This window comes from Episyrphus balteatus, chromosome 1, assembly GCF_945859705.1.
Source record: "Episyrphus balteatus chromosome 1, idEpiBalt1.1, whole genome shotgun sequence".
Taxonomy (NCBI): Eukaryota; Metazoa; Arthropoda; class Insecta; order Diptera; family Syrphidae; genus Episyrphus; species Episyrphus balteatus.
The window spans coordinates 135,583,023-135,608,565 of NC_079134.1; the positions used below are offsets into that span (position 1 = coordinate 135,583,023).

A 25,543-nucleotide genomic window follows, 5' to 3' on the forward strand; every position below is an offset into this window, starting at 1 on the left:
TTTTAAAAATCGAATATTGTGTAGCGAAACTTGCTTAAATGTTAATTTATTTTAGCAATAACGTTTGTAAATAGTCAGCCTTATTTTGAGACTCGAACGAATAGCTAATTCGATAGAATGGATCTATTCATTCGAATGAAATTAGTATATTTGGACATTCGAACGAATAATGTTCATTTTCGAATGTTTCATAAAATGAAGTGAAGAGTGCGGCGAAGAGCAGATATGAAGGAAAAGGATAATGGATGCATCAAATCAATTCGAGCTGGAAAGTTCAAAGTAAAAACTGATTCCTTCCAAGCGCCTAACCCATATATATATCTTTTTTCTTTGAAGATAAAAGTGTCTTTAAGTACGTGTTGGACGAGCTCACCACTGAAGTTCAAAGACGCACATCTTTGTCTATTCCTCCCATCATAATTCTAGCGACAACTTTGCGGTTTGTTGCAGAAGGTGGATATTAAACAATTAAACTGTCCCAATCATCTGTGTCAAGCTGCATACAAAAAGTGACATCTGTTTTGGAAGCAAATCTTAAATTAATACGCCAACAAATAAAAGTAAATTTATTTTCGTTATTTTTCAACAAAAATATCTGAACTTACATCTGTTTTCGTTTTTATTCGACACAAAAATTTTAACGTCAAATAAATGACATTTGATTCGAATGATTAGAAAGTCAAAATTTGCTTGATTTTCAAAAGATAAATGAACTTTCGAATCGTTCGAAACTGAAAATGCGAATCTTTCGCACGAAAGCGAATGTCAAAATAAGGCTGAGTGATTTGGTATTGGTAAAAAGTAAAAAAGCTTGCATTATTTGTTCACCTTTCTGTTCCACTTTTTCATGGAATTAACCTTCTGCAATAAATATTGTGAGTTTTACCTGGGTATCTTCTCAGTTTCATTCGAACGGAATTCAAGAAAGAGAAGTACATGTTTTTCGGAATCTTGTTTGCCTAGAACTCACAACAGCATATATGCTCGATAATTCTGGATCTATTAAATGGGCCAAAATACTATTTAGTACCTATTTCATTTTTCTTGAAGAAAAAGTACAAATTAGTAGAAAAACTATATTAAATTATAAAACTAACATTATTTACTTTTACAAGTTTAAAACCCAAATTTAGGTCGAATTGTTTACAAATCACGGTAACATTATTGTTTATCTTGGTAACGCAGTGGTATTTAAAGTTTTTAAGTTGATTTTTGGTAATAAACTTCTTCTTCTTCTTCCTTTTTCTCGGCGCTGTTATGATCTCGATGTCGAGGGGATCATAACTATCCCACGTAACTGCTTCACACTAGTGATCCGCCTGTGGGGTTCGCCGGGTTGACCTCAGAAATCGGCGGCAAGCCTCCCGGTTTTGTATTGTTCCATTTCTAAGGCCAACTGAATGATGGTGGTTTTGCATTTGCTTGTACCAGGAGTTTTTAGGCCTACCTTTCTTTCTATTTCGTGCTGGAACGTTGTATGATATTGCTTTTTTGACGGGGTTCTCAGGATCTCTCCTTTGAACATGGCAATACCAACTGAGTCGGTCGTGTTCAATTTTTTTTTTTCTTTTGGTAATAAACTATTAAGAATATTTAATTGAAATTAATTTTTCTGTGATTTAACTGCATAGGAGACTTACGTTGTTCCTATAACATCAAATAGGAATATCAGAGAGCTTAATTATATGATTTTATAAATAAAACTGAAATTTGCAGTAATGTAACGAAGTTGTTTGGGTTTGAATAATTTGTGTTAAAACTGTCATAAATATAGAAATATCATTCAAAACATCGGTGCAAATGTTATTTTATAATAACATGACCATTCTTTGTCAACTAAAATATATGAAAATATATTGATAAAAATTTCTGTATTTTTTATTTTTTTCAAAATTCACTGCCCTAATTAGGCATCAAAAAGTATTTTGGCAAAAATGTCATCCGAGAACTGGAAGCTGGGTTCATTGCGTTAAATTACACTGCCCAACACACAAAAATTTTCCAGACCGTTATTTATCATTTCTTACTAAGTTTAGGGTGCTGATTTCAAAAATGACATTAGTTTTTTTTCTAGCAGCTTTAGTTTTTAAATTATTCATACATGAAAATTCATAGAAATTCATACAATTTTTTTTTTTATTAAAATTTTTTTTTTTTGTATTTTTATTTTACTTACTGAACCGAAATACATTACATTCGAAACAAATTTTTCCAACAAAACTTTTAAAACGCTTGTAATAATGAAAATAGAGTATGAAATTACCCCAAAAATGTAAAAAATTAAAATATCTAAAAAAAAAACAGAGATCCTAGAAAGCAACCAGTGTGATTTTTAGGCTTAGTGAACCCAAATGCATTAGGTTCGATAAGAAAATTTCTGGAAAATGTTAACAAACAGTTAAAATAAGCATAACTTTAAAATAAGTACGAAATTACCCCCAAAATGTGGAAAACTAAAAAATATTTCAAAAAATAGAGCTCCTAGAAAAAAATTAATGTGATTTTTAGGTTTACTGACCCCTAATACATTGAGTTTAATATAATTTTTTCTGGAAAACTTTAATAAACCCTCAAAATAAGAAAAACCTAAAAATTAGTATGAATATTTCCCCAAATGTGAAAAATTAATTATTTCAAAAACTAGAGCTGCTAGAAAGAAACCAATATTATTTTAAAGCTTACTGAACCCACATCTATAAAATTTGATATAAATCCCTCTGGAAATTTTTAAAAAGTTGAAAATTCTTGGCCAGTGTTATTCGTTTGCCTTACCTACAAAACATCACATTTTTATCAGAAATATTTTTGATGCAAAAGCATCATGCGTTAATTCAGCCTCATTAATGAGCATGAACTCAAAAGCAAAATTGCTTCTTAAAGGATCTTTTTGTCAGTTATTAGAGTGTAAATTGAACAAAATTAAAATTAAAAAAAAAAACTGCAATAAATAACTCGAGGCACTCGAAAGAAAACAATTCAATTGTAAACTTCAAAAAAGACAACATTGGTAAATTATGTTTCAAACAGGAATGTATTAAATAAGCAACTAAAAAACCACAAGAAAATCTATTTTACTCAACAATTCAATTGGATTTCGAATTTCAAATGGCTATATTTTCACGATAATTTTTGAAGTTTAAACATTAAACTTGTATTAGTTTAGAGAGTTATTTTTTGATATGATATTTTCTTACTGCTGATAAAAAAAAGCTCAAAAAAGCGAAAATTTCGGGATTTGCCTTATTCAGGCCCATCCGCCCTATTTTGCTGATTGGGCATCATTAGACTAGACTTTCATTCACATAAAAAATTGTTTCTCGAAAGCGAATCGGGTCCAATGAAGAAGTTAAAAGGGAGATAAATGAATATTTTGAGGATGATTTTTGAAAAAAATTCTTGCAGCCAAACCAAATGACATACAAATTTGAAAATTGTCTTACTCGTATAAGCTTATATGGTATTTTAAAATTTTTGCTGATAAGATTGCTATAACTGTGTGAGGCCGATAACTTGCCCTCGTAGATAGATTTTGAAACGAAATTCGATTTGACTATAGATATAATATGTGTATTTATGTATAGAAGAATGTGACAGTCATAAATTTCATTGAATGAAGTAAATACATTTTTTCGCTGTCTACTTGTCGTGAACCATTTAGTAGATCTAATATTCAGTTTGTGTCGTGCCTGGTATTATGTTTAACTTAAACAGTTTAAACAGGATTGTCTTCAAAACCGGGAGCTTAGATGTTAACATATCAAAAAGTTTGTCAAACATAAGTGCTCCATCATACATACAGGCGGGTATTCCAGATAAATTTCATTATCAAAAATATGCCACCTAAAAACCAAACCTACAATTTATGAATACAGAATCAATAAATCTATAAACTCTGAAAATATATTTTTCGAAGTGCAAAAAATTATACTAAAAATTAAATTATTTAAAAAAAAAAAATTATGAAATGCAACTTTTCAACACCATACAAGAATTTACTAGTACATATTTTGTAAAGCATAAGGTTTTGTAATAAAATTAAACGAATTAATCAAAAATTCAACTCTTATACTGACTCTTATACTATTGAATTTTTCGTTGTACCGTTTATACTTTTTGTATATCCTGTTTGTTTTGTATCATATTCATAACAAAATGCTAACAAATTCCATATTTTTATTTTGTTTTAAGAAAAAATTGTTATCTGATAACATATTTGTATCCCTTTTTTGTTTTCTGTGCCCATAGATTTACTTCAGCCATTTTGGCAAAATGATGAATTGTTCTTTATTCACAATCAAGACTCAAGCAATTATGAATCGAAAACTATTTTTAAGAATTTGAGATCATCAACAAGAAATCTTACCATTCCAAAGAGGTAGTCAGATAAATAAATTTATATGTACTATAACCTAAAATATTTTCGTCCTTACTTTAGTGTATCTTGCAAAAGAAGGAAGAAAATTATTAATAAGTTTTCATGTGAGCATTGTGGCAAATCATACGGTCATCGGGGAAACTTAGGTCGACATATTCGTTTGGAATGTGGAAAACCACCCAAATATGAATGCACATCATGCGATCGAAGCTTCCATCAAGTCTGTAATTTACAAAGACATGTTGCAACAGTACATGGACATAAAAAACAATTATCTTAAACAAAACTTAACATCAAAAATATGTATTGTTAAAGAAGAAATAGTTTTTTTTTTTTTTTGTTTATTCTCATATCAGAAGAATTTTTTAAAAAATTTTCTCATAGTTGAAAAATGTTTTCGTTTCTTATTAATAATTTGATATTTTGAATATTTTGTATCATAAAAAAAACAAAGAGTAACCATGAACTGTAAATATGGTTTAAAGTCATTAATGATAAGATAAAAGATGAAATTTATGTAATTTGTAGTCGTATAAGAATATGGGTAATGTTGCTTTCAAATGCTGATTGATTTTTCGTCGATAATTTTGTCGGCAAGTTGGTAATAGGTTTTATCCATCTCATTGGCCCGTATGCATACAAAATAGTAAATACTAGCAATATGAAATTTATAAGTATAAACAAGGTTTGATATGCACAAAATGTGGATAAAAAAGGTGATACTTGACAATTTTTTAAGTAAAATCATTTATTATTTTTGTATGCATACGACCCATTGAAATAGAAATATTATCCGATGATGCATTGTTATCGTTTAATTTGTTTTTGAAAAACGATATTCGTTTGTAATTTTACGAGAGCTAATGGCGATCGTACAGCTAGGTAAAATTATTGTTGTGGGTTGGTTGTCGTTTGATTCATTTCACTGAAAACTGAAATGGACTTTGACCTTTACCAACCTGAGATCAGAATTATTATTTAGAATTTTCGAAACGAAAATGACTTTGAATCAGAACCTAAATTCTTGTGAATCCTTTACGGAACATAAGAAATGTACCTAGCACCCGAGCTTTTAATTTTCATGGAAAAAATAAATAAGGTCTTCCAAAGAAAAATGTTTCCTTATTTAGTTGACAATTGGTTCGACCGCTACAATTATACCACTATTTTATGTAGGTAATAATGAAACAACAAAAACGCTCAATGTTTTTCGTTTCAATGTACAGATTTTATTTTTAACTAAATAGTCATTAACCCTCTGTCGGCACACGGGTGCGAATTTGGCAAGACAAAAATAAAAAAATAAGGATTTTTCAAAAAAGTGGTCGCAAAAAAGTCTCTTTTTAATGGTGAAAATATTTTTTTTTTTTTTTTGGAATTTTGAGTACAATATTCGAATTCCTCGGAAAATTCTACATCAATTTCATGTATGATTCTCCATAAAATATTGAGACTGAAAAAAGTTCTAGCGACATGAAAAAGAGCAAACCAAATTCGCACCCGTGTGCCTATCAAGTCACAAAAAAAGAGGTGTGCCTACAGAGGGTTAATAATAATAAAATTGGGTAAATTCCAACAGCTCCCTGAAAATTTAAATGGACTTTGACCTTAATCCCACTTTAAAGAAACCAAATTGTAATTAATACTCAAGTGAAGTGAATTTTTCTTTGGATAAATTTCATTTGTTTACACATTTTTCGAAATCAGTTCAGGTGAAATTAATGAAGCTGTTGTGTAAAATAATTTTATTGGATATGATAATTTTTTTTCAATTTCATTTTTATTAATTTAATTTTTACTTCGAAAATTAAACATGTCGTTTAAGACAAAACTACCCATGTTTTCATCTTAGCTAATGCTAATGTTTAAAAAAACAACTTTAAGTGAAATTGATCAAACTGTTTCATTAAAAAATATACTTTTTGAGAAAATCAACTATAGACTAAATTGTTTAAACTGATGGGTCAGGTATTCAATGACGATATGTATTTGTATTTTGTTTTCCCTCTTATCTTAATCTCTTTCAAACTCAATAAATAAGGCAATCAGTGTTTGTCAATCCTCTAAATAAATTTTGTTTTCCTTTGTAGAACAATAACCTAAAACATCAGACCCGAATTCTTGAGTCTTTATTGCTTTTAGCTCTTAACAGCTTATTTTTGGCAAAATTGGTCTTAACACTGGTTTAAAGTTGATAATTTTAATAATATAAGTCTTAAATCATCTCTAGTTTTCAAAATATTGCTTTTAAATTTTTGTGAATTTTTTCGGAATCGATACATTTTTTCAATACCGTTTTTAGTTTTTATCATTTCATTAAACAATTCCAATTTTGTAAGGCCTTAAGAGCTAATATCAACAAAGTCTAAAGGGCCAGAGGAAAAACATAAGTTCATTCCAACTCATTCCGATAAAAACGCGTTTTAAAATTTTGATCTGCATTAAAATTAAACTTAGATCGGTTTCAGCGACCGAAAAACCAAATAATTAACATAGTCTCACATCAGGTCAGAACTGTTTTTTTTTTTTCGTGTAGGTTTGTTTTGTATTTTATTTATTGCTGAATTAACTGCATTAACCTTAACCTTGAGAAAGAAGGTAATCAAATCACTCTTCTATTACCTAGATCCTAGATTTTTTGTGATCTCAAAATAAAGGTAGTTGTTGGCATTCACTTTGTATGAAGGTGAAAAAAATCTTAGACCTCAAAACCTGAACGTTTCGAAACTGAAAACTAGCATCAATTATATTGTATTCGCTAACTTCAAATACAGTCTTACATTAGAGTGCTTATTCTTTACAGACAGTAGGTACAAAAATTTTAGCGCAGACACTGAAAAAAAAAAATTCTCTGGAAGTTTAAGATTTTAATTTTATCTTTTCAAGGTTCATTTTAAGGTTTCAATTTCACCTAAAAATTGATATTTTTAATTTCTCATTAATTTTATATGATTTGGTTAATTTACCTCACATTTTGCATCTATTAGTTCAAAAGCTGAACTTTAAATCCCCCGAAATTTAAACCCTCAAAAACCAAATCTTAAAATTAATTTAAAACCTTAACTTTCAAGGATTTTTTTCAGTGTAAAAAAAAAAACCATAAAACATAAAATGTTTATTCCGACTTAAATGACTACCATATTCATAAGTTAAAAAAATTAAAACAGAATCTGAAATTATTTTCTTATAAGGAACCACATTTTTATAATTATGAATTTATTTATGTATGAATTTTCCAAGTATTAAGTTTTTTTTTTTATAACTTTAATATTTTCAATTTTAAAGTCTCGTATTATTAATATTTTATTTATTCAAGACTATTATTATAAAGATACAAATATAATAAATATTTGTTACATCACAAACAAATTCTCCCATAAATGTGCCCAAAAAAAGAAGACAAAATTTAATTTAAAGAAAAAAAAAAAAAAAAAATGTCCCGACTGCCAACAACCATTTTAATTGCATTTATTATGTAACGCTTTAATATTTAATTTAACTAAATTAATATAAATATAGTTATATTTTTTTTATTGAAATTTGCATTCCTGATTGAGTTTTTGTTTAAAACTTTTTTTTTTTCGCTAACCAAAACAAAAATAACCAAAATCGAATTTTTGAATGATACAAAAAAAAAAAAAATTAACCACATATTTTTTTGTTGTAGGGAAATTTCCAAAATTTACACACAAACACAAAACAAACAAAAAAAATTCTGAATGTACATTTTATATGTTTCCGTTTTCGTGTTTGATGCCAAATATTAATTAACACTTTGATTGCATTATTTTTATTATAAAAAAAAATATGGTCTTCATTTTTCTAACCGAATGCGTTTGTTAATTTTTTTTTAACTATTATTATAAATATTTATTGTAACCAGTATTATTATTATTTTTCGTTTAATTAAATCAACAAAAAACCAACAAACAAACATTTTACACCTTAAACTAACATGCGAATGAAACTAAAATATTAAAAAAACAAACATTGAATGAATTTATTTATTTATTCTAAATTATCAAAATTTTTAAAAATTAAATTTAAAAAATAATATTAAATATAAATATAATTATTTAAATAAAAAAAAAATAAAAGAAACATGTTTTTGGTGTAAAATTAATTCAAGCCGAATTTCAGGGTTTCATAATTACGATAGTTTACTGTTGCAAGAAAGTTTTACCTGCCCCCAATGCTTTCGTACCTATCGACGCCATGGCACGCTGCGCCGTCACCTTCGACAAGAATGTGGCAAAGGCAAGAGCATGGTCTGCTCGGTATGTGGCCATCGCACCAAACGTGCCGACCATTTGAGACAGCATGTTCGTAAAAAGCATCCCGAAATTGCAATGCGATCACTATTTCGAAGGCCATCGCAACAGCAATCCATGCACAACCAACAACAACAACAACAACATCAGCAGCAGCAGTTGCATCATTATCACCATCATCATCAGCATCATCATCGAAGTGGTGGCGGTGGTGCTGCTGCTGTGGTGCCATCTTCGTCTTCCTTACCAACGGTGCCAGTTGATTCTTCTGCATCTACTCCGTCGTCGTCGTTAAAAGCAGTGGCATCGTCGTCGTCGTCGTCGGCAGCAGCAGAAGAATCTCATTCAGCGACGGCAGCGCCGCCGCCGCCAGTTTTGTCGGAATCGTTGCAATTGGCTTTTGAACAAAAATTTAAATTTAAAATTTCATAGTTGAACAAAAAAACCAACAACAATGCAATACAAAAAAAAAAAAAAACATGAGGTTATTTTGAAAAATGAAGAAATTTCGAAAAAAAAACCTAGATGAGGAGAAGAAGATGATAAAATAGACCTCTGCGTTCCTCTTTAAAATGCGCACAGTTGCAATATACATATAAAATATATATTTTTTTTCTTTATGAATCTTTGTTATAGCTATGTAAGTTTTTTTTTTAAATGAATTTATTTTTTTTTTTCTATAAGAATTTTACTCAACCAAAGAGTTATTTTTTTTAAATAACCTCATATTATATCAATCTAACTACATAAATATATATTTTTTGTGTCTAATTCTAAAGCATTTAAGAGAGAGATTAATAATACTTTACTTTAATTTTTTTTTTTTTAGTCAAAATCGATTTTATTTTCTTTGATTTGAATAATTTTAAAATATAGTTAAAAAACAAAGTTATATCAGCCAAATATTATTATATAGAAATCTTTACTAAAAAAAATCAAAAAAAAAATTCTATTTTATTGTTAAACAATTGTTACAATTGAAAAAAATAAAAAATGAAAAAAAAAAATATTTTGTACCAAAAAAAAAAAAGAAAATAATAAAATATATTTTTATTAATAAATTTTAAATATGTGGTTCTTTTTTATGATTGATGATGATGATTATGCTCGTGTTGAATGCAGTAAGAAGAAGGAAAAAAAATCCAAGAAGACAAGTGATAACTATATTTTATTGAAGATTCTTTTATTCAAAACACGTAAGGCTCCTAACTGGTCCCTTTTGAGCAATAGGTTGCGTTTCAATTTTGACCTTGAAGTATGCTTTTATATTTTTTTGTATATAGGAGTAGAAAAGATATGTAATTTTAAAATTATCTTATTTTGTAAGTTTTTGTAGATATTGGATTTTTGAACAATGGCTTATTTGAAATTTGTTTTTTTAAATTTTAAAATAAAATAATTTTTATTATTATAAGAAAAAATTCTTCGCTATTTGTCTTTTTCGGTTAAACAATTCGACTATCTTGTGGATAATAGATTTGAGGACTTTTCTTTTCTTTTCAAATCAAATTTAAATGAAATGCATTTTCAACGACTTGTTGCTTGAACAACGACTTAAGCTATATTTTCTAAACTTGCATTCTGCTCATTACAAATACAAAAAATATTTTGCAATTTTTTTTTAAAGCAATCAGGTTAAATTATTTTCTTTCTGATTTTAAACCAACGATTTGTATCACTGATTTTTTTTCAAAAATCAAAATCGTCGGCCTTATAATCAAACTTCGCAATTCCACCCTTTTTTTAAAAATACATTTGAATGTCCTTTTATAGACAATTTGTAAGCACTTTAACTTCAAAAATTTCGTGTCTTAGATCATTCAATAACCTTAAAGTAAAATTTTGCATATCACTTTACTAGGCTACTCCACAAGATTTTTTAAATATTTGTATCAGTTTAAAAAAAAATACAAAATTAAAGAAATTAAAACCAAAGGAAATTCAAAGTAATAAGTAAACTTTCATTGACTCGAAAAATTACGAAGAGTAATTGTTAAATGAAAGGAATTTATTCAGGTCACAATAAAATTATTGATTGGTAAAACGTTTCTCCAAAAGTTCCTCTAGTTTTTAAAATTTAAATTTGTGCATAATGGACAAATTTCAAATAATTTTGAACGCATTTTTACAAAAATAAATAAAAATTTCCAACCACATACATTTTAGACCACAAGTCTTAAAGACTCAAACAAGTGATAATTCAAATTAATTAAAAAATAATAGATAAAGATTCGCGGTCAAAGCGACTTAAATCCAACTTTTGTAAAAAAAACTAAAGTAATGTTGATGTCTCATAATATTTATTTATCTGATAGAAATCCAATCTTTAAAAATCTAGTCCTTTATCTAAAAACCGCTGCTGATAAGTTATAATATTAGGAATATAATTTATATTAACGTTTTTCCCTAAATTCATTTAAGTGGACAGGACACTGCCTTTTTTTTTCCCTAAACTCTTATGCGAAAATATTAAAATGATATATGTACTCTTATATTAAATAGAAAAAGGGTGTGGCTATTAGAGTTTTTTTTTTTTCTTAAGAATAGTTGTTAAAGGTCAAACAAATCATAAAGGACGCACACATTAGAATTTTGTTGAATGGTTAGGTTTATGTATAGCATGATAAAAAAAAAGATATCCAGCTATATCTGCTCAAAATATTGAAAAAGACTCAATTTATCCCTTGAACAGAAAGAATATTAAAGCAAAGTATTTTTGTATTAATATATCAATGATATCTTTGTATATAACACCAATTATACACAATCGCAGAAATATTTTATAATTGCTTCTTTTTACCAATAGAAAAAACCATTTTTTTAAGTTGGTTATAAAGAAGTGCAAACAAACGTCTGGATAGCATGTGTATTTCGGTACTTTTGCTTTCGGGTCACTTCCATAGAATCCTGCATAGTTTTTCAACCACCCTGTGTTTAGTTTTTTTAATCAACAGCGAACATTGCGTTAATCTGAATCTCAAAATGAACAAGCTTGCCCAGCTTAAAAAATGCTATTACAGAATTGATTAGAGAATGAAGTTGTCAAGATATATATATTTTTTACAAATTGTTTGTTTTAGGAATTTTTCACAGAAATGAAGAGCCTTCGCGAAAAATTACATCTTTATCGCCAATTATTGTTTAGCTAGAAGTTAAGTTACTATAGCTTAGGGGATAGATAAATTAAAGTCATTTTTGAATTTTTTTTATTAAATTTGTCCTTTTCCAAAAAATTGGTTCTAATTTTAAACTAAAAATTGAGACTAAAACCTTTAAAATGTCTGTTTTAGTAGTAAAAAATCATCGTTTTTTTTATAATTTGTAATTTGCCATCGATTTTGAAAACTTTTTGACCTCATATTCTATTTTATTTCGAGGCTCACTGGTAATTATTGGGAAAGGGTTGATATGTTTCTACTGTGGTTTGATTTTTAAACAATTTATTTGTGATTTATCTTAATAGTTTAAGAGGCCACCGTTTCACAGACAAAATATAATAAAAAAATTATTTCAAAATTAAAAAAAAAAAAAAGGAATTTTGTTCACAAATTTACTTAAAATATTTTAATAACTTTTTTCTCACGTTTGATATTTTATCTTTTTTAAAACTTTTTTTTTACATAAACAAACACTATTTTCTTCACTTAAAAGAGAAGAATAGTAAAATATATTGTTTTGTAATTTTTTTATTCTTAATAAACAAAATACGATTTCAAACAAATCGTTTAAAAGCTTACCAAGACCATTTGGTTATTGAGGTGATTTTCGAAATTAATACCTTTTCTTAGAAAGATAACAAAATGAATACCCCCTATCGAGAACCTTCGTTGTTTTCTTTTTTTTTCTTCTTTATTGAGCTTTAATGAGATCCTCAGGGGCATACAAATTTATAAAGTTAAAAATATTAACCCAAAAAAATATGAGAGGGGTAAACTTTCACAGAAAATTTGCATTCAATAATTCATGGAGATAACTTTTTAGTGTTAAATAACTGATTTATAATGTCACGTTGGGCGCCATTCTCTAAAATATAGTTATCATTATTTTCTTGGCTTCTTGGAACAGAATTTTTAAATATTTGCATACATCTTCAAAGTCAAAATCGAGCTTGATTTAAAATGTTTTGTTCTTATGTTTAAAATCATATAAATTTAAAATATTTTTTTCAATAAAGTTTGTTAATAACAAAAATCTAGTATATTAATTATTGAGGTACTTTTTTTTTATAATATAAATAGGTATACAAACTATTATAAAAATACATTAAACAATTATATTAGATAATTAAAAATATTTTTATATATAAAAAACAATAATCAAATAAATAAAACAGTTTAAATAAAAAAAAGGATAGTATTTCAATTTAAATGTTATAAAAAAAAAAAACTATTTCCTCATTCCAAATCAATATTTTTCTTGCAACTTAATGGTAAATAACACAATTTATAAATATTATTATTATTATTTTTTTTTTTTGTTAACATAACTTTGTAAATTTTTTCTTGGGGTCTTCTAAAACATATTATATTTTTTTTTTTTTTTGAAAATTTCTTTTGTGTTTCCTATATTTTATTAAAATTAAAAAATTTAAAAACTATTTTTTATGTTTAACGGTTACTTAAGTTTCATTCACACCAAATTCTTTAAAACAAAAATTATTTTTTTTTTCTTGGTATAAATTTTAATGTTCATAAAGTAAATTATATTTAGCACAACAAAGTGTAAACTTTATCAAAATAAAACCAACATTGAGCAAAAACCAAACCAAAAACCCCTAATTTTTCAGATCTGCGGACATTGTATAATATCGCTACAGCAGCTGCAGCAGCATCATCAAGTTCTGGCGGTGCCGGTGGTGCTGGTATTGGTGGTGGTTGTGGTAGCAGTGGTGGTATTGTAAACTGTTCCTCTGCTAGCAGTGGTCTATTCGAACCCGAAATATCGATACGAAAACTATACAAAAGCTGTAGAAAATCCTCACTGCCTGGATCATCGCCACCAAGCTTAGCTGGTCTAAACAGCAGTGCTGTATCGGTTGGCAGTGGTGGTGGCAGTCATAGTGGCTGTGGAGCTGGTTGCACAACATGCTCCTTGTCAGCCGCAGCAGCCGCTTCAATACAATTGGCCAATTTTATCGGCTCTCAAATGATGTTACCAACTTCGGTCGACATAAGTTCAATAAGTCAAAATTCTAGTTCGGGGTTTGGTTGTATATCTTCGAAACTACCTCAACCACCACCAGGAGGAGGCGGAGGAGGAGGCAGCGCTGGCGGAGGAGGAGGAGGAATAGGACATCTCACCACCCATCAATCATCTACTGCTACATCATCATCATCAGCTGCACATCATGCAGCTTTGATAGCAGCAGGTACCTCCTCAGCAACAACAGCTACAAATTCGTCATCATCAGCGATTTCCGTTCTAACAACGCCAAAGAAAAATCCAACACAATTTAGTTGTAATTTTTGTCAATTTGTTTGTTCGTGGAAATACGATTTAAAATTACATTTACGACAAAAACACGGAATTCATAATAAAAAATTGTAAAAAGCATAAATTACTTTCAACTATTTTCTGTAAAAAATTCTTCGTCAACTTCCAAAATAAAACAAAATTTCATATTTTCGTACAAAAACTATTGTAAATTATGAACAAAATGTATATAAATTAATAATTGTTTCACTGTTAAAAAAAAATCTAATTTCATTTTTATATAAAGTTAAAAAAAAAAGAATTTTAAATATAATGGAAAATGCATTTTTCATTTACGAAAAAGAAAAAAAAAAAAACAATGGCTTTTCCCTTTTACAGTAAAAAAAAAAAAAAACAAAACTAACAAAAAGAAAGAGAGAGAGAGAGAAGAGAGCAGTGTGGTTTGTCTTTTTGAGTTTTTTTGTTCTATTTGATCCCTCTCTTCAATTTTCAGAATTTTACCACCACCACATTCCTTATTCCTCCAAAACACCAAAAGGAACAACACGTTTCGTTTGCATGCGTTGTCCAGATCGTGAATACAAATGCTTTAGATCACTGCAGCGACATCTACGCATCGAATGTAATAAATCACCGCAACACAAATGCTTATTATGTCCCAGTAAATTTTATTATGCTGGCACTTTAAAAATTCATATGAGAGTTCATAGGCATAAGTCATAATTGAAAAAAAAAAGGATACAAAATTGTACCCCTATTCTCCTAACTGTGTGAGTTGAAATTTTGAATTCAATTGTAATTTTTATAAAAAAAAATTATTTTTCAAAAACCCCTATTTTAGGGTCAAAAACCGGTATTTTAGTGTCAAAACCTGTATTTTACTGTTGACAAAATTAAAAACCACCGATAAAGAACTTGAAAATTTATTTTCGATTCACATTGATTGGAGAATAGGAAGTGAATAAAACACCAAAGGAATAAAACCAAAACAAAAAACAAAAAAATTGAACACCTTAATTAAAAAAAAAAAAAAATGTAGAACTAGAATTTTTAGATTTTTTATTTTAATTTTTTTGTTATTTTTCCTTAGAAATATTGTAAAGTTGATTTTTAATTCAAATAAAATTATTTGATTAATTATATTTTTAAAGTAGATTTAGCTTTGTTATTATTTTACTTAATTTTTTTTTTTTTTAATTTTTGCAAAAATTAAAAATGTAAAAATTTATTTTTATCTGTCTTTTGCTATTTCAATTTAAGTTTCATATAATTTTGTAGAAAATATATAAGTAGAATAAAAATATCAGTTTTTCGACAAGAAAAACTATAAATGTATAAATGATGTTCGAATTTTTTTTAAATTTGTTTTTCTTTTTGTTTTTTCTTTTCATTTCATTTCATTTAACCCTCCTCAATGAATCTCACCCACATACACACACATTCCAATGTATAAAAAAAAATACCACACACACCCATTCATTAATTCATTAAAAAAAACATCCTCATTTTAATAACTCACACACAAAAAAATAAAAAAAAAACTAACCTAAAAAAAAGATATGACACTCGAATTTGAACAATCAATGACAGTTGGTGATCGCTTTCCATGCAGCGTATGCGGCAAAAGTTACCTACGCAAACGTCACCTACAACGTCACATGCGTGACGAATGCATTGGCATACCGCCACGCTTCAAATGCGACCTATGTCCATCGAGATTCCGTCGAAAGTACCACATGGTCAGGCATATGACATCGAAACATGGTATCCCAGCAAATGATGGCCCCGAAAATCTATCAATGAAAAAAGAATACTACGAAAATGAGAATGTCCCTGGACCGGGTTACAGTGTGATACATCATAATGCAGCAGCAGCGGCAGCCGCTGCTGTAGCCGCTGTTGCTGCCGCCCAAGCTGGTGGCAATATTAAATATGAATGTGTTAATAATGGTGGTGGTGGAGCTAATGTGCCGCCAACAAGTACTTCAATGCCAACAACAACGATGCCATCGTATGGTTTGACTGGAGCAATTGCAGCTTATCCAACCTCGGCATCTGCAGCAGCAGTAGCTGCAGCCACAGCAGCAGCATTATCTGGTGTTAGTAGTGGTGCTGGTAATGGTAGTGCTGGAAGTGATGATGACCAACAACAACAACAACATTATAGTCCGCATGATCTATCGTCAATTAAAGAAGAACCCGAGCCAAAAATTTTAAAATTTGATCCAATGAGTCCATCCAAGGGCATAGCTATGGATGATGATTGGAAAATGAAGCTTAGCTTGCAGTTGATATCGAATTCGTTGTTAAAGGAGCGATTAATGAATTCCATGCCTTTTGCTTATAATAATAATTAATTTTAATATTTTATTTTTTATTTTTTTTATAATTTATTTTGTTTTATGTGTATGTAATATTATTAATTTTTAATATTTAAGAAACAAAACAAAAAATTGTAACCTTGTCCCAAAGTGTCCCAAAAAAAAAAACAAAAAAAAAAACAAGAAACGCAACAAACCAAAAAACAAATCTTAACAAATCTTTTGTTTACCAAAAAAAACTTTAACAAAAAAAGAAAACCAAAACAACGATAATTTAACATTATGAAACTATATAATTCCATTTATATTTTATTATTTATCGATCTCAAATTTTTTTTTATTATTATTTATAAACTATTTTTTGTGATTTTAAAAATGATTTTTAATTCACTTGCCATTTTTCTTATAATAATATAAGTTTTAATTAAAAAAAAATTAAGTATTATGTATTAAGAAATAAATTATACTCAAAAAAAAAAAAGTCAAAAAGTTATAATAATACTCATAAAAATTTATTATTTATTTTTCTATCAATGATTGATTTATATTTTTAAGAAACAAACTTAAAAACAGGGCTTAATTCGACATACATTTTTATTCTAGTCTTGTTGAATTAGAATTAAAAATTAAATTACTATTCCAAACTATACGAGTTAATATTACAAATAACTCAGCCATACGATATAAGAAAAAGACATATGCTTAGTTTTTAAGAAAAACACAAAGAGTTTTATATATATTTCAATGTTAATTAAAATGATGAGAAAAAAAAATATATAAAAGAATAAGAAGGAGCTTATAATATTGACCAAAACATTTTTAAATATATATTTTTTATACAAAAAAAAAAAACTTTAAAACCAAAAAAAAGAGAAAATGTTTTAAAAGATATTGTGGTAATTTTTATTTGGATATATTTTTTTTTCAACAAAATAATTTTTGTCCTTAATTATTTTATGCAGAATAAAATGTCTCATTGTGTGTAATTTATATAGTTTCTTCTACAAGAATTTTTTTTAATATTACTCATATCATAATTTAATGTTTTTTTAAAAAAAATATTTTTTTCTCATTAAAAATAAAAACAAAGAATTTATATTATTTAAGAAAAAAAAAAAAAAACATTTCTCATTTCTTTGCTGCATTCCAAAGGTTCAAATCATTTTTCATTCAATTTCAATATTGTTTGTTCTTGATGAAGAAACTAAATTTTATTTTTTTGTAAATTTAATTTAATTTATATAAATAACAACAACAAATATAATAATTTTAATTAATTTAGGATTTTTTTTTTATAGTTTTAGATATGTATTCCATTCATTTATACTATTTTATTTTTTCATAAAATTAGTTTTTAAAGTTAACTTTATTTTTTTTTAAATTGAGACAAAATAAATTATTTCTCTGAATTGTGAAACAAAAAATCAAATGATATTTTTAATTCATTTTCCCTTTAACCTTGAAAAAAATCTTTTCTCTTTCCTTCATCACTCACTTTATCTTATTTTTTTTTTGTGGTAGAATTTGAAAATTTTGATGTCTTTTTTATTTTAAGTTTGCTTAGAATTATATTAAGCAAAACAAAGTTTTAAAAGCTCTGTACGATTGGTGATTTATTAATTCTTTTTGCTCTAAGAACAAAAATGTAAAAGAATTTTTTTTTCTCTTTCCTTTACAAACAACTAAATACACAAAAGTTGTGTTTCCATTACACTACAAAGCTTAGATAAAGAAATTGAAACAGTGCAGGGGTCTGTTTCTAAAGAAACTGCGTCAATTCATCAAATACTTTAAATATTTGATACATTCTTACTACCACTAGTAACTTTTTTAGATAAAATATTGATCTCAATTTGTCGCAGAACATAAAAAAAATAATGAAGCAATTTGAAACAAGAGTTTCATCATCGTTTTTCGAATATTTTTGTAATTTTTTTGACTTATCGTAATGGCACGTCAATATTCTAATGATTGAACAAATTGCAAAATAAGTTTCGCACAATTACGACAGAGAGCTCATAAGTTGTGTAAATGGGAGTCAAAACTAGCTCAACTCAACTAAATTTGGCACAACTCATCCCACTCAATTTAATCCAAATATTATAATTTTGGACACTAGAAATAACTCGAAGCTTTAAGAAGCGTTTATCATAGTTGGAGTCAAGTTGAGTTTTCCTAGATAAGTTGTCGTGAATTGAGTTGCATTAATTCAGTGTAGATACAGCGAAACTAATTTTATAATTGAATCACTTGAAACTTTTTCATTTGAATCGATTCCTATTTATTTTTTTTTTTTCGAATTTAGTTTATGCATTTTTTAGTTTTCAGGATACAATTTTTTTTTGTAATAAAATTTTATTAATTTTTGAAAAAAAATTTAAACTCCAGTTAGTTTTATTTTTTTTTTGTTACAATTAAAATTACTATCAAAATTTTCAAATTTTACTCTTGTTTTTTTTTTTATTCCATTTTAAAATAAAATAAATTTTTTATTTGGTTCTATTTTCATTTTCAAAAACAAAAAAAAATAAAATTTCTCTTTTTTTTAAATTTGTCTCTTCTTAAAAATTAAAAATTATATTTTCTTTTTGAAAATATATGTATACAAAAAAAGGAGAAAATTTATTTTATATAAAAAAAAGTAAAATCTATTTTACTAACCAAATAAAAATATTTCTTTTAGATTGTACGTTATTTACACACAAACACCCTCTGAAATGGAAGAAGTCTCTCTCAGCTCTTCAGCTCTTCAGCTCTAACAATTGTATCCTGAATCTTCCTGCCTATCCATATCTTTATGTGCATTCTAAAAACAAAATAAACAAAAAAAAAGTAAATCTTTTAACGATGGTGCAAGGGTTTATTTTTCAAAAAAAAAAAAAAAAACATTTTATGTACTGTTTTTTTCCTGTAACTCTTTTTTTCTACTTTCTATATTTTCATTGTGCAACTTTTTTTCTATTACATTAAATTACTCGTTTTTTTTTTTTTTTAATAGGTATCACAAAGCTTTTTTTCTAATATAAAAAAAAAAATTGATACAAATTTTAATTAATAAAAATATTTTTAATCGGTGGTTTTGTTGGAGTAAGGATATAACATAAAATATTTGTATTGTCATAATATTATTTATTCGCTTTTTTTATATTAATTGTCAAAATGTATCATTTTCTATGTATGTAAAAAAAAAAAACAACACAATATCTTATTATATTTATATAAATTATATAATAAATTATAAAATACTTTTTATAAATGTTTTATTGGAATTTTTTAAAATTAAATAAAAACAACAAATTTAATTTCAAAATGCATACAATGTTTTTTATTTATATAATCTAAATATGATTAATTCTTCTTCTTATAAATTATTCCGCTCGTCAACAATTTATTTGTTTTTTTTTTTGTTATAGTTGGTTTCTTCGCAATTTATTTTTTCGTTTTTAAATTTTTTTTTTTCATTTTTGTAAACGATGTGTATAAAATTATTATTCTTTTTTTGTTTGTTTTCAAAACAAAGCAATTTTATATATTTTAATTTCAGTAGATAATAAAAATGCGTGCTAGTTTAGATTATTGTGTGTGAGTTCTCATAAAATAGAATTGCATTCCGATTATAATTTTTTGTTAATTTTTCTTTTCAAAATCAAATCATTCGTAAAAATTCATAAAAAAAAAAAAACAGAAAAAAACAAAAACACAAAAACAAACAAAAAAAACAAATCATCTAATTATTACAGATTTCTCATTATGGTATCAACACTCATGTGATCAATGTGGTAAATCATATAAAACACGTAAAAGCTTATCACGTCATCGTCGTTTTGAATGCCGTTTTACAACCGAACGTCCACTATTTCAATGTCCTACGTGCAATTATGCTGCTAAACGTAGCGACAATCTAACCAAACATATTAAAACACATTTTGCTAAATTACAAAAAGAATTTTTTCCATTAGCCGTCAAATTACAAAATAGTTATAATATGCCTGAAATGGCATAGAAAACTTAAGTACATTTATACAAAAATTATAAAATTGAACTAAAAACAAAAAAAAAACAATCTACTAGCAATATACAGAAAAAAAAAATACTAAGAATCACAAATTTACATTTTTTTAAAAAAACCAAAAACTAAAATTAATAACTAAAAAGACAAACAAAAAACTATATAGATTCTATTTTTGCATGAGATTATATACAATTAATATATATACATATATACAAACAATATATATATATTTTTTATATATAAATATATATAAGCCTAATAATTTATTTTTGAATACTTTAATAAAACTTAACATGAAAAATAAAAAAAAAAAGAATAATAATAAAAATACTCGTAAACTTAACAATTTTCAATATTTTTAAAATTGATAAATTTTAATTGAAAAATTGGATACAATATTTCTTGAAATTTTTTTAAATAATCTTTGAATACTCGAAAACATTTTTTTTGGAAAAAATTTACGTGAATGCTCGTTAAATGTGTAATTAATCAAAAAAAAAAAAAAACTTCTTTTTAAAACGAAATGCTTGCTTTTGGCTATGGTGGAATATTTTATTCTATGTAATCTCCTCGTCTATGTGTTGCTTGTATGTATTTAATTTTAAAATGCCAAGTAAAATATTTTCGTATTTCAAATAATAGTAATTTCTAAATAAATATGGTGGAGGTACATTTATTATTAAGATCTTATAGGGTATTTAGAAGGAAAACGAAGCATTTCTCACTGTCAATTGTAACTTTCTTAGTAATTTAAAGTACTCGTAGATTTGGTTTGCTTTAGGAAGTTCAAACAGAGAAAATGCGCCCAGACAAGGTACAAAACAAAAACGTTATCGTTGGGGGTTTTGTAATCGATCCCGGCAAAATAGGACTGGTGGTATAAATTATGCATTGGTAATTAGGTTAATTTCAAAAATATTGAAAATCAAAAGGGAAGTGTCAGAGAAATAGCCTGTTATACAACTTATATCGAAATGGGTCACTGTGGTGTATGCGCAATATTTTTCTCTATTGAAAAAAAAGAAAAAATAAATAAAAATGTTATTAAAATTTTCTATTGCTGACCCAACCAATCAATTTGAAATGATATTGTATAATCTTTTATTACTGCGGAACCAAAACAATATTATAAGTGAGGGGATCAACTATCTCACATCAAGAAGTGATTCACTTCATTATTTTTATTCATAAGATACTATCTTTCTTTTTGTTTTAGCAAGCATAAACTTTCAATTGACATGTAGTCTAGTAAAAAAAGTTAAGGTTCCGAAAATTAGAGCAGTACCTATCTTACCAAGTTCAATGGTATTATTTATGCAAAAAAATTGATTTCACCTAAACACTTGAATTAATGAGTAATTTCAGACTTATGCATTAACAATAATAAGCACTCTTAGCAAAAAATAAGCATTTTTACACTTACTGGAAAACTTCCCTAAATTTTAATTTCGAAAACTATCTTAGAAAAAAAAATGGATATTCTAAGTTGAGTCTTTATATCGCAAATTCTGAGAATAAAAAAAAATGAGTTTTCAGATCATTGTGTTTTTTTTTTAAGTAAACATAAAAGTTGGAACGATTTAGTTAAAAGATTTCTAATCATACGAAAAAATTACCTATTTCAAATGTCAACAAATTTGAACATCACTTCACGTTCACGGGTGCATTTGCATTCATCTTTTATTTGCATAGAAAATACAATGCTGCAATTTGGTGCGTTCTAGATTTTATTAATAAAAAAATTTAAAAGTAATAAAGACATATACATTTACATATCCTTCTTCTCACCAGAAATTGAACAGTTTGTTGAGACAGTTTGTTAAGAATCTATTATAGCTTGTTTTTACTACATTCCAAATGAGAAAATTTTGCAAATGATCTAATTTCAAATGTCAAATCGTATGGAAAATTTAATCATTTGATATTCGAAATGAGATAATTTGCGGAATTATCTCATTTGGGCTTTAGTAAAAAAAGGCTATTATACCAATGTGTTTGGAGCAAAATTACCTTATTTATAAATTGTAGCAAACAAAGATGAGGGTATACAAATTGTACTTGGTCTTAAATTAAAAACTTTTTTTTTTTGTTGCGCATTTATTTAAAAAAAAAAGAAATTATGTAGGAATGAAATGTTAAAATAAATATACTGCTCACACTAAATGCTACTTTTGTAGGCTTCATACCCCTGTTTGGGATGCAAGGTGAAAGCAACCCACATATAAAATTACATTTCAAATAAACAAATGGATTTTTTAGAGCTAAGTTAAATGGGTTTGAACTCAACTTACCACGCCACATTCTAAATCATATAGGACAATTAATCATAAGCAGCCATCAAAAGACAGGTCATCATAGGGAACATTCAAATAAACTGAACTTAGAGTAAATTTGTTCCAATCGAAACTTGTGATGACCTGTCTCATGATGGGTTGTCCATGATGAGATGTCATATTATGAATTTGTGACCATCGATATAAAAATTAATTAATTTTTTTCAATGTTTCTGTGAAAGGAAAAAAATGTTACACATACGCCAGAGTGTAACAGTTTCTATCGCTGACCATTCAGTGTTATTAAACAAAAAACGAAATTTTGTGAAAAAAAAAAATAAAAATTATGTGAAATGTTTTAGTCTAGTTTTTTTGATGACTAGGGACTTAATTTTAAAAAGTCCTCTGTCAATTTTAAGGCCTTTGACTGAATATGTATAAAAATAAAATCTTAATGTTGGAACATTAAATTTGAACTTTAACTACGAAATTATAATATTTCGGAGTTATAATATTTTTGATTAAGTTGTTTTTACCTCTAACTGATGTTTTGAAATTACGGAAATAAAAAAGAAAAAAAAAAGCCATATTGCCAAGGAATATTATATTTTTCCAAAATAAAACCATTTTTTTTTCGTAATAAACTTGCTTCGGAATTAACTTTTCACAATGCCAAATTTATTTTTTTCGCAAAAAATCTTATTGAAAAAGGTCTTTTTTGTCTAAGAACTAAATTGGGGTTTCTCTTTATTAATAAAGAAAAAAACAATTATTTCATTCATAAACAAACGCAAGAAATAAAATTTATTATAACATTAATATAAGACTTAAAACATGTCTTCGTAAAATATTTAAAGTATTTTAAAAAAATTTGATCAACATGAACGAGCATTTACAACGAAAAAATTACTACATACTTTTGGCGAATACATAATTAAAATTAAAATTATTAATCATACCTAAATGATATATACTATAATATATATACTATACTATAACTATAATTAAAACTAAAAAATATATATAACTACATATATTATATAAACATCTATTTTTTATAAACGTATTTGACAAAGAAGAATACAAAAAAAAAAGGAAGAAGGAAGTAGAAGAAGGAACAAACACATTCCACTGTTTTTTTTTTTTAAAGCAGTTTAACTTAACTTATAGCATTTAATCACATTATATACCTATGTTTTATTATAAACTAATTTTTCTAGTCGTCTCTAGTTTTTAATAACATATAAATATTATTGCTAATTTATTTAAATGTCTTTTAAATTAATATTAATATTAACTTATTTATTAATAATTTATCTAATTTATTAAACAAAAAAAAATAAAAACAACTGCATTCCTTTGGGATTTTTTTTTTATATACAAAAAAATTATTTCGCAAAACCTATTTATTATCTAATATAAATTAATTATTATGTCTTTATTCCCTTTGTTTTATTAAATGAATTACAAAAAAAAAATATTTGTTTCTGTTGCAAGTATCTTTATTATATAAATTAATATTTTGTTTGTTTATTTATTTAATTTTATTATATTCAATTTGTTTGTAATGTGTATATTTTCTATTCCAAAAGTAAAACAAAAATTTTATTAAATAAGAAAAAAAACAAACCGACAAAATCTCAAAAAAAAACAGCTCAAATTTTCATCAATTCACAAAACAAATCACCATTAATTTATTTTCTATATTTATTTTTTATCTCCCTCTCATTTAAAAAAAAACTCACTTTTCAAATATTTTTTTTTTTTTTCAAAAAATTAAAACTAAAAATTCAAAAGTCAAAAGAAACCACAAACCAAAAAAAAAAGAAACACAAAAGAAAACAACAATTTAAATTCTTTTTTAGATTTTCTACCGACAATACTTAAAGAAGAAGGCCATCATGAATTACCACCACTACCATCACTACAACCACCCCCACAATCGACAGAACAACTACATCAATATGATTTTCAAGAACAACAACAACAACAACAACACTATCCTCCTTATCAACCGTCACAGTGTTTACAACAACAACAACAACCACAACAACAACAACAACAAAAACGGTTTACCTGCCAATATTGTGGCAAAACTTACGCTTCACGTGGCACTCTCGGTCGACACACACGTTATGAATGTCCCCACATAAGTGCCACGCCCAAATTTCGTTGCCCCCATTGTGATTTTGCAACAAAACGCAAAGACAATCTCAAGTGTCATGTTATAACTCATTTGAAACGTAGAAAATCAACATTTAAGGAAGATTCGTTTTTTGAAAATTTTTAAAAATATTCATTAAAAAAAAAAAAAAATAAAAAGAGTGCATTTAATTAACTTTTAAAAAACCCAAACTTAAACTAAAACTTAAATATTAATCATCAGTTTCATTAAAAAAAAAAAAAAAAAACATATAGTGCCTGAATAAATTGCTTAACAGAAAATATTTACTAAAAAAAATAATTTAAAAAAAATAAAATATAACAAAAAATAGAAAATATATACACTTAAATGAAAACGTCTTATTAATTAAATCACAGAGAGATAAAATAAATGAAAAAATCAGATATATTATAATAAATGTTAATTAAAAGTAAAAAAACGCAATGAAAAATAATAATTTATTATATTATCTATAAACCAAATTAAGGGTTTGCGAAAAAAATAAGAAAAACAAAAAAACATGCCAAATTAAGTATTGTTAAGAATATAGATATGATATCAAATTGATAAAAATCAAACAAGTTAGCTTAAGATGATTCGGATAGATCGGATAATATTTGAAATTATATTGGCAGTGGAATATATTTTTAAATTTTCGAAAATCGTTTTTTTCAAAATTTTGATGAATTTGAAA

At 26.4% G+C, this 25,543-nt stretch overlaps 1 protein-coding gene across 6 annotated transcripts in view; it reads left to right on the forward strand.

Annotated features, from left to right (window-relative positions):
- The window catches only part of LOC129905724 (longitudinals lacking protein, isoforms F/I/K/T), a 140,608-nt gene that overhangs the window by 56,706 nt on the left and 58,359 nt on the right, over positions 1-25,543 (forward strand). Inside the window, exon 6 of one of the 6 annotated variants that reach the window (XM_055981273.1) lies at positions 15,637-16,712. The exons of 4 other annotated variants lie outside the window; for them this stretch is intronic. In XM_055981273.1, coding sequence (XP_055837248.1) covers positions 15,637-16,436 — 800 coding nt within the window. In that variant the 3' untranslated portion in view covers positions 16,437-16,712. Of the gene's footprint in view, positions 1-13,432; positions 14,266-15,636; positions 16,713-25,543 lie in introns of those variants that run through there. One more of the 6 variants, XM_055981274.1, reaches the window with a different exon arrangement.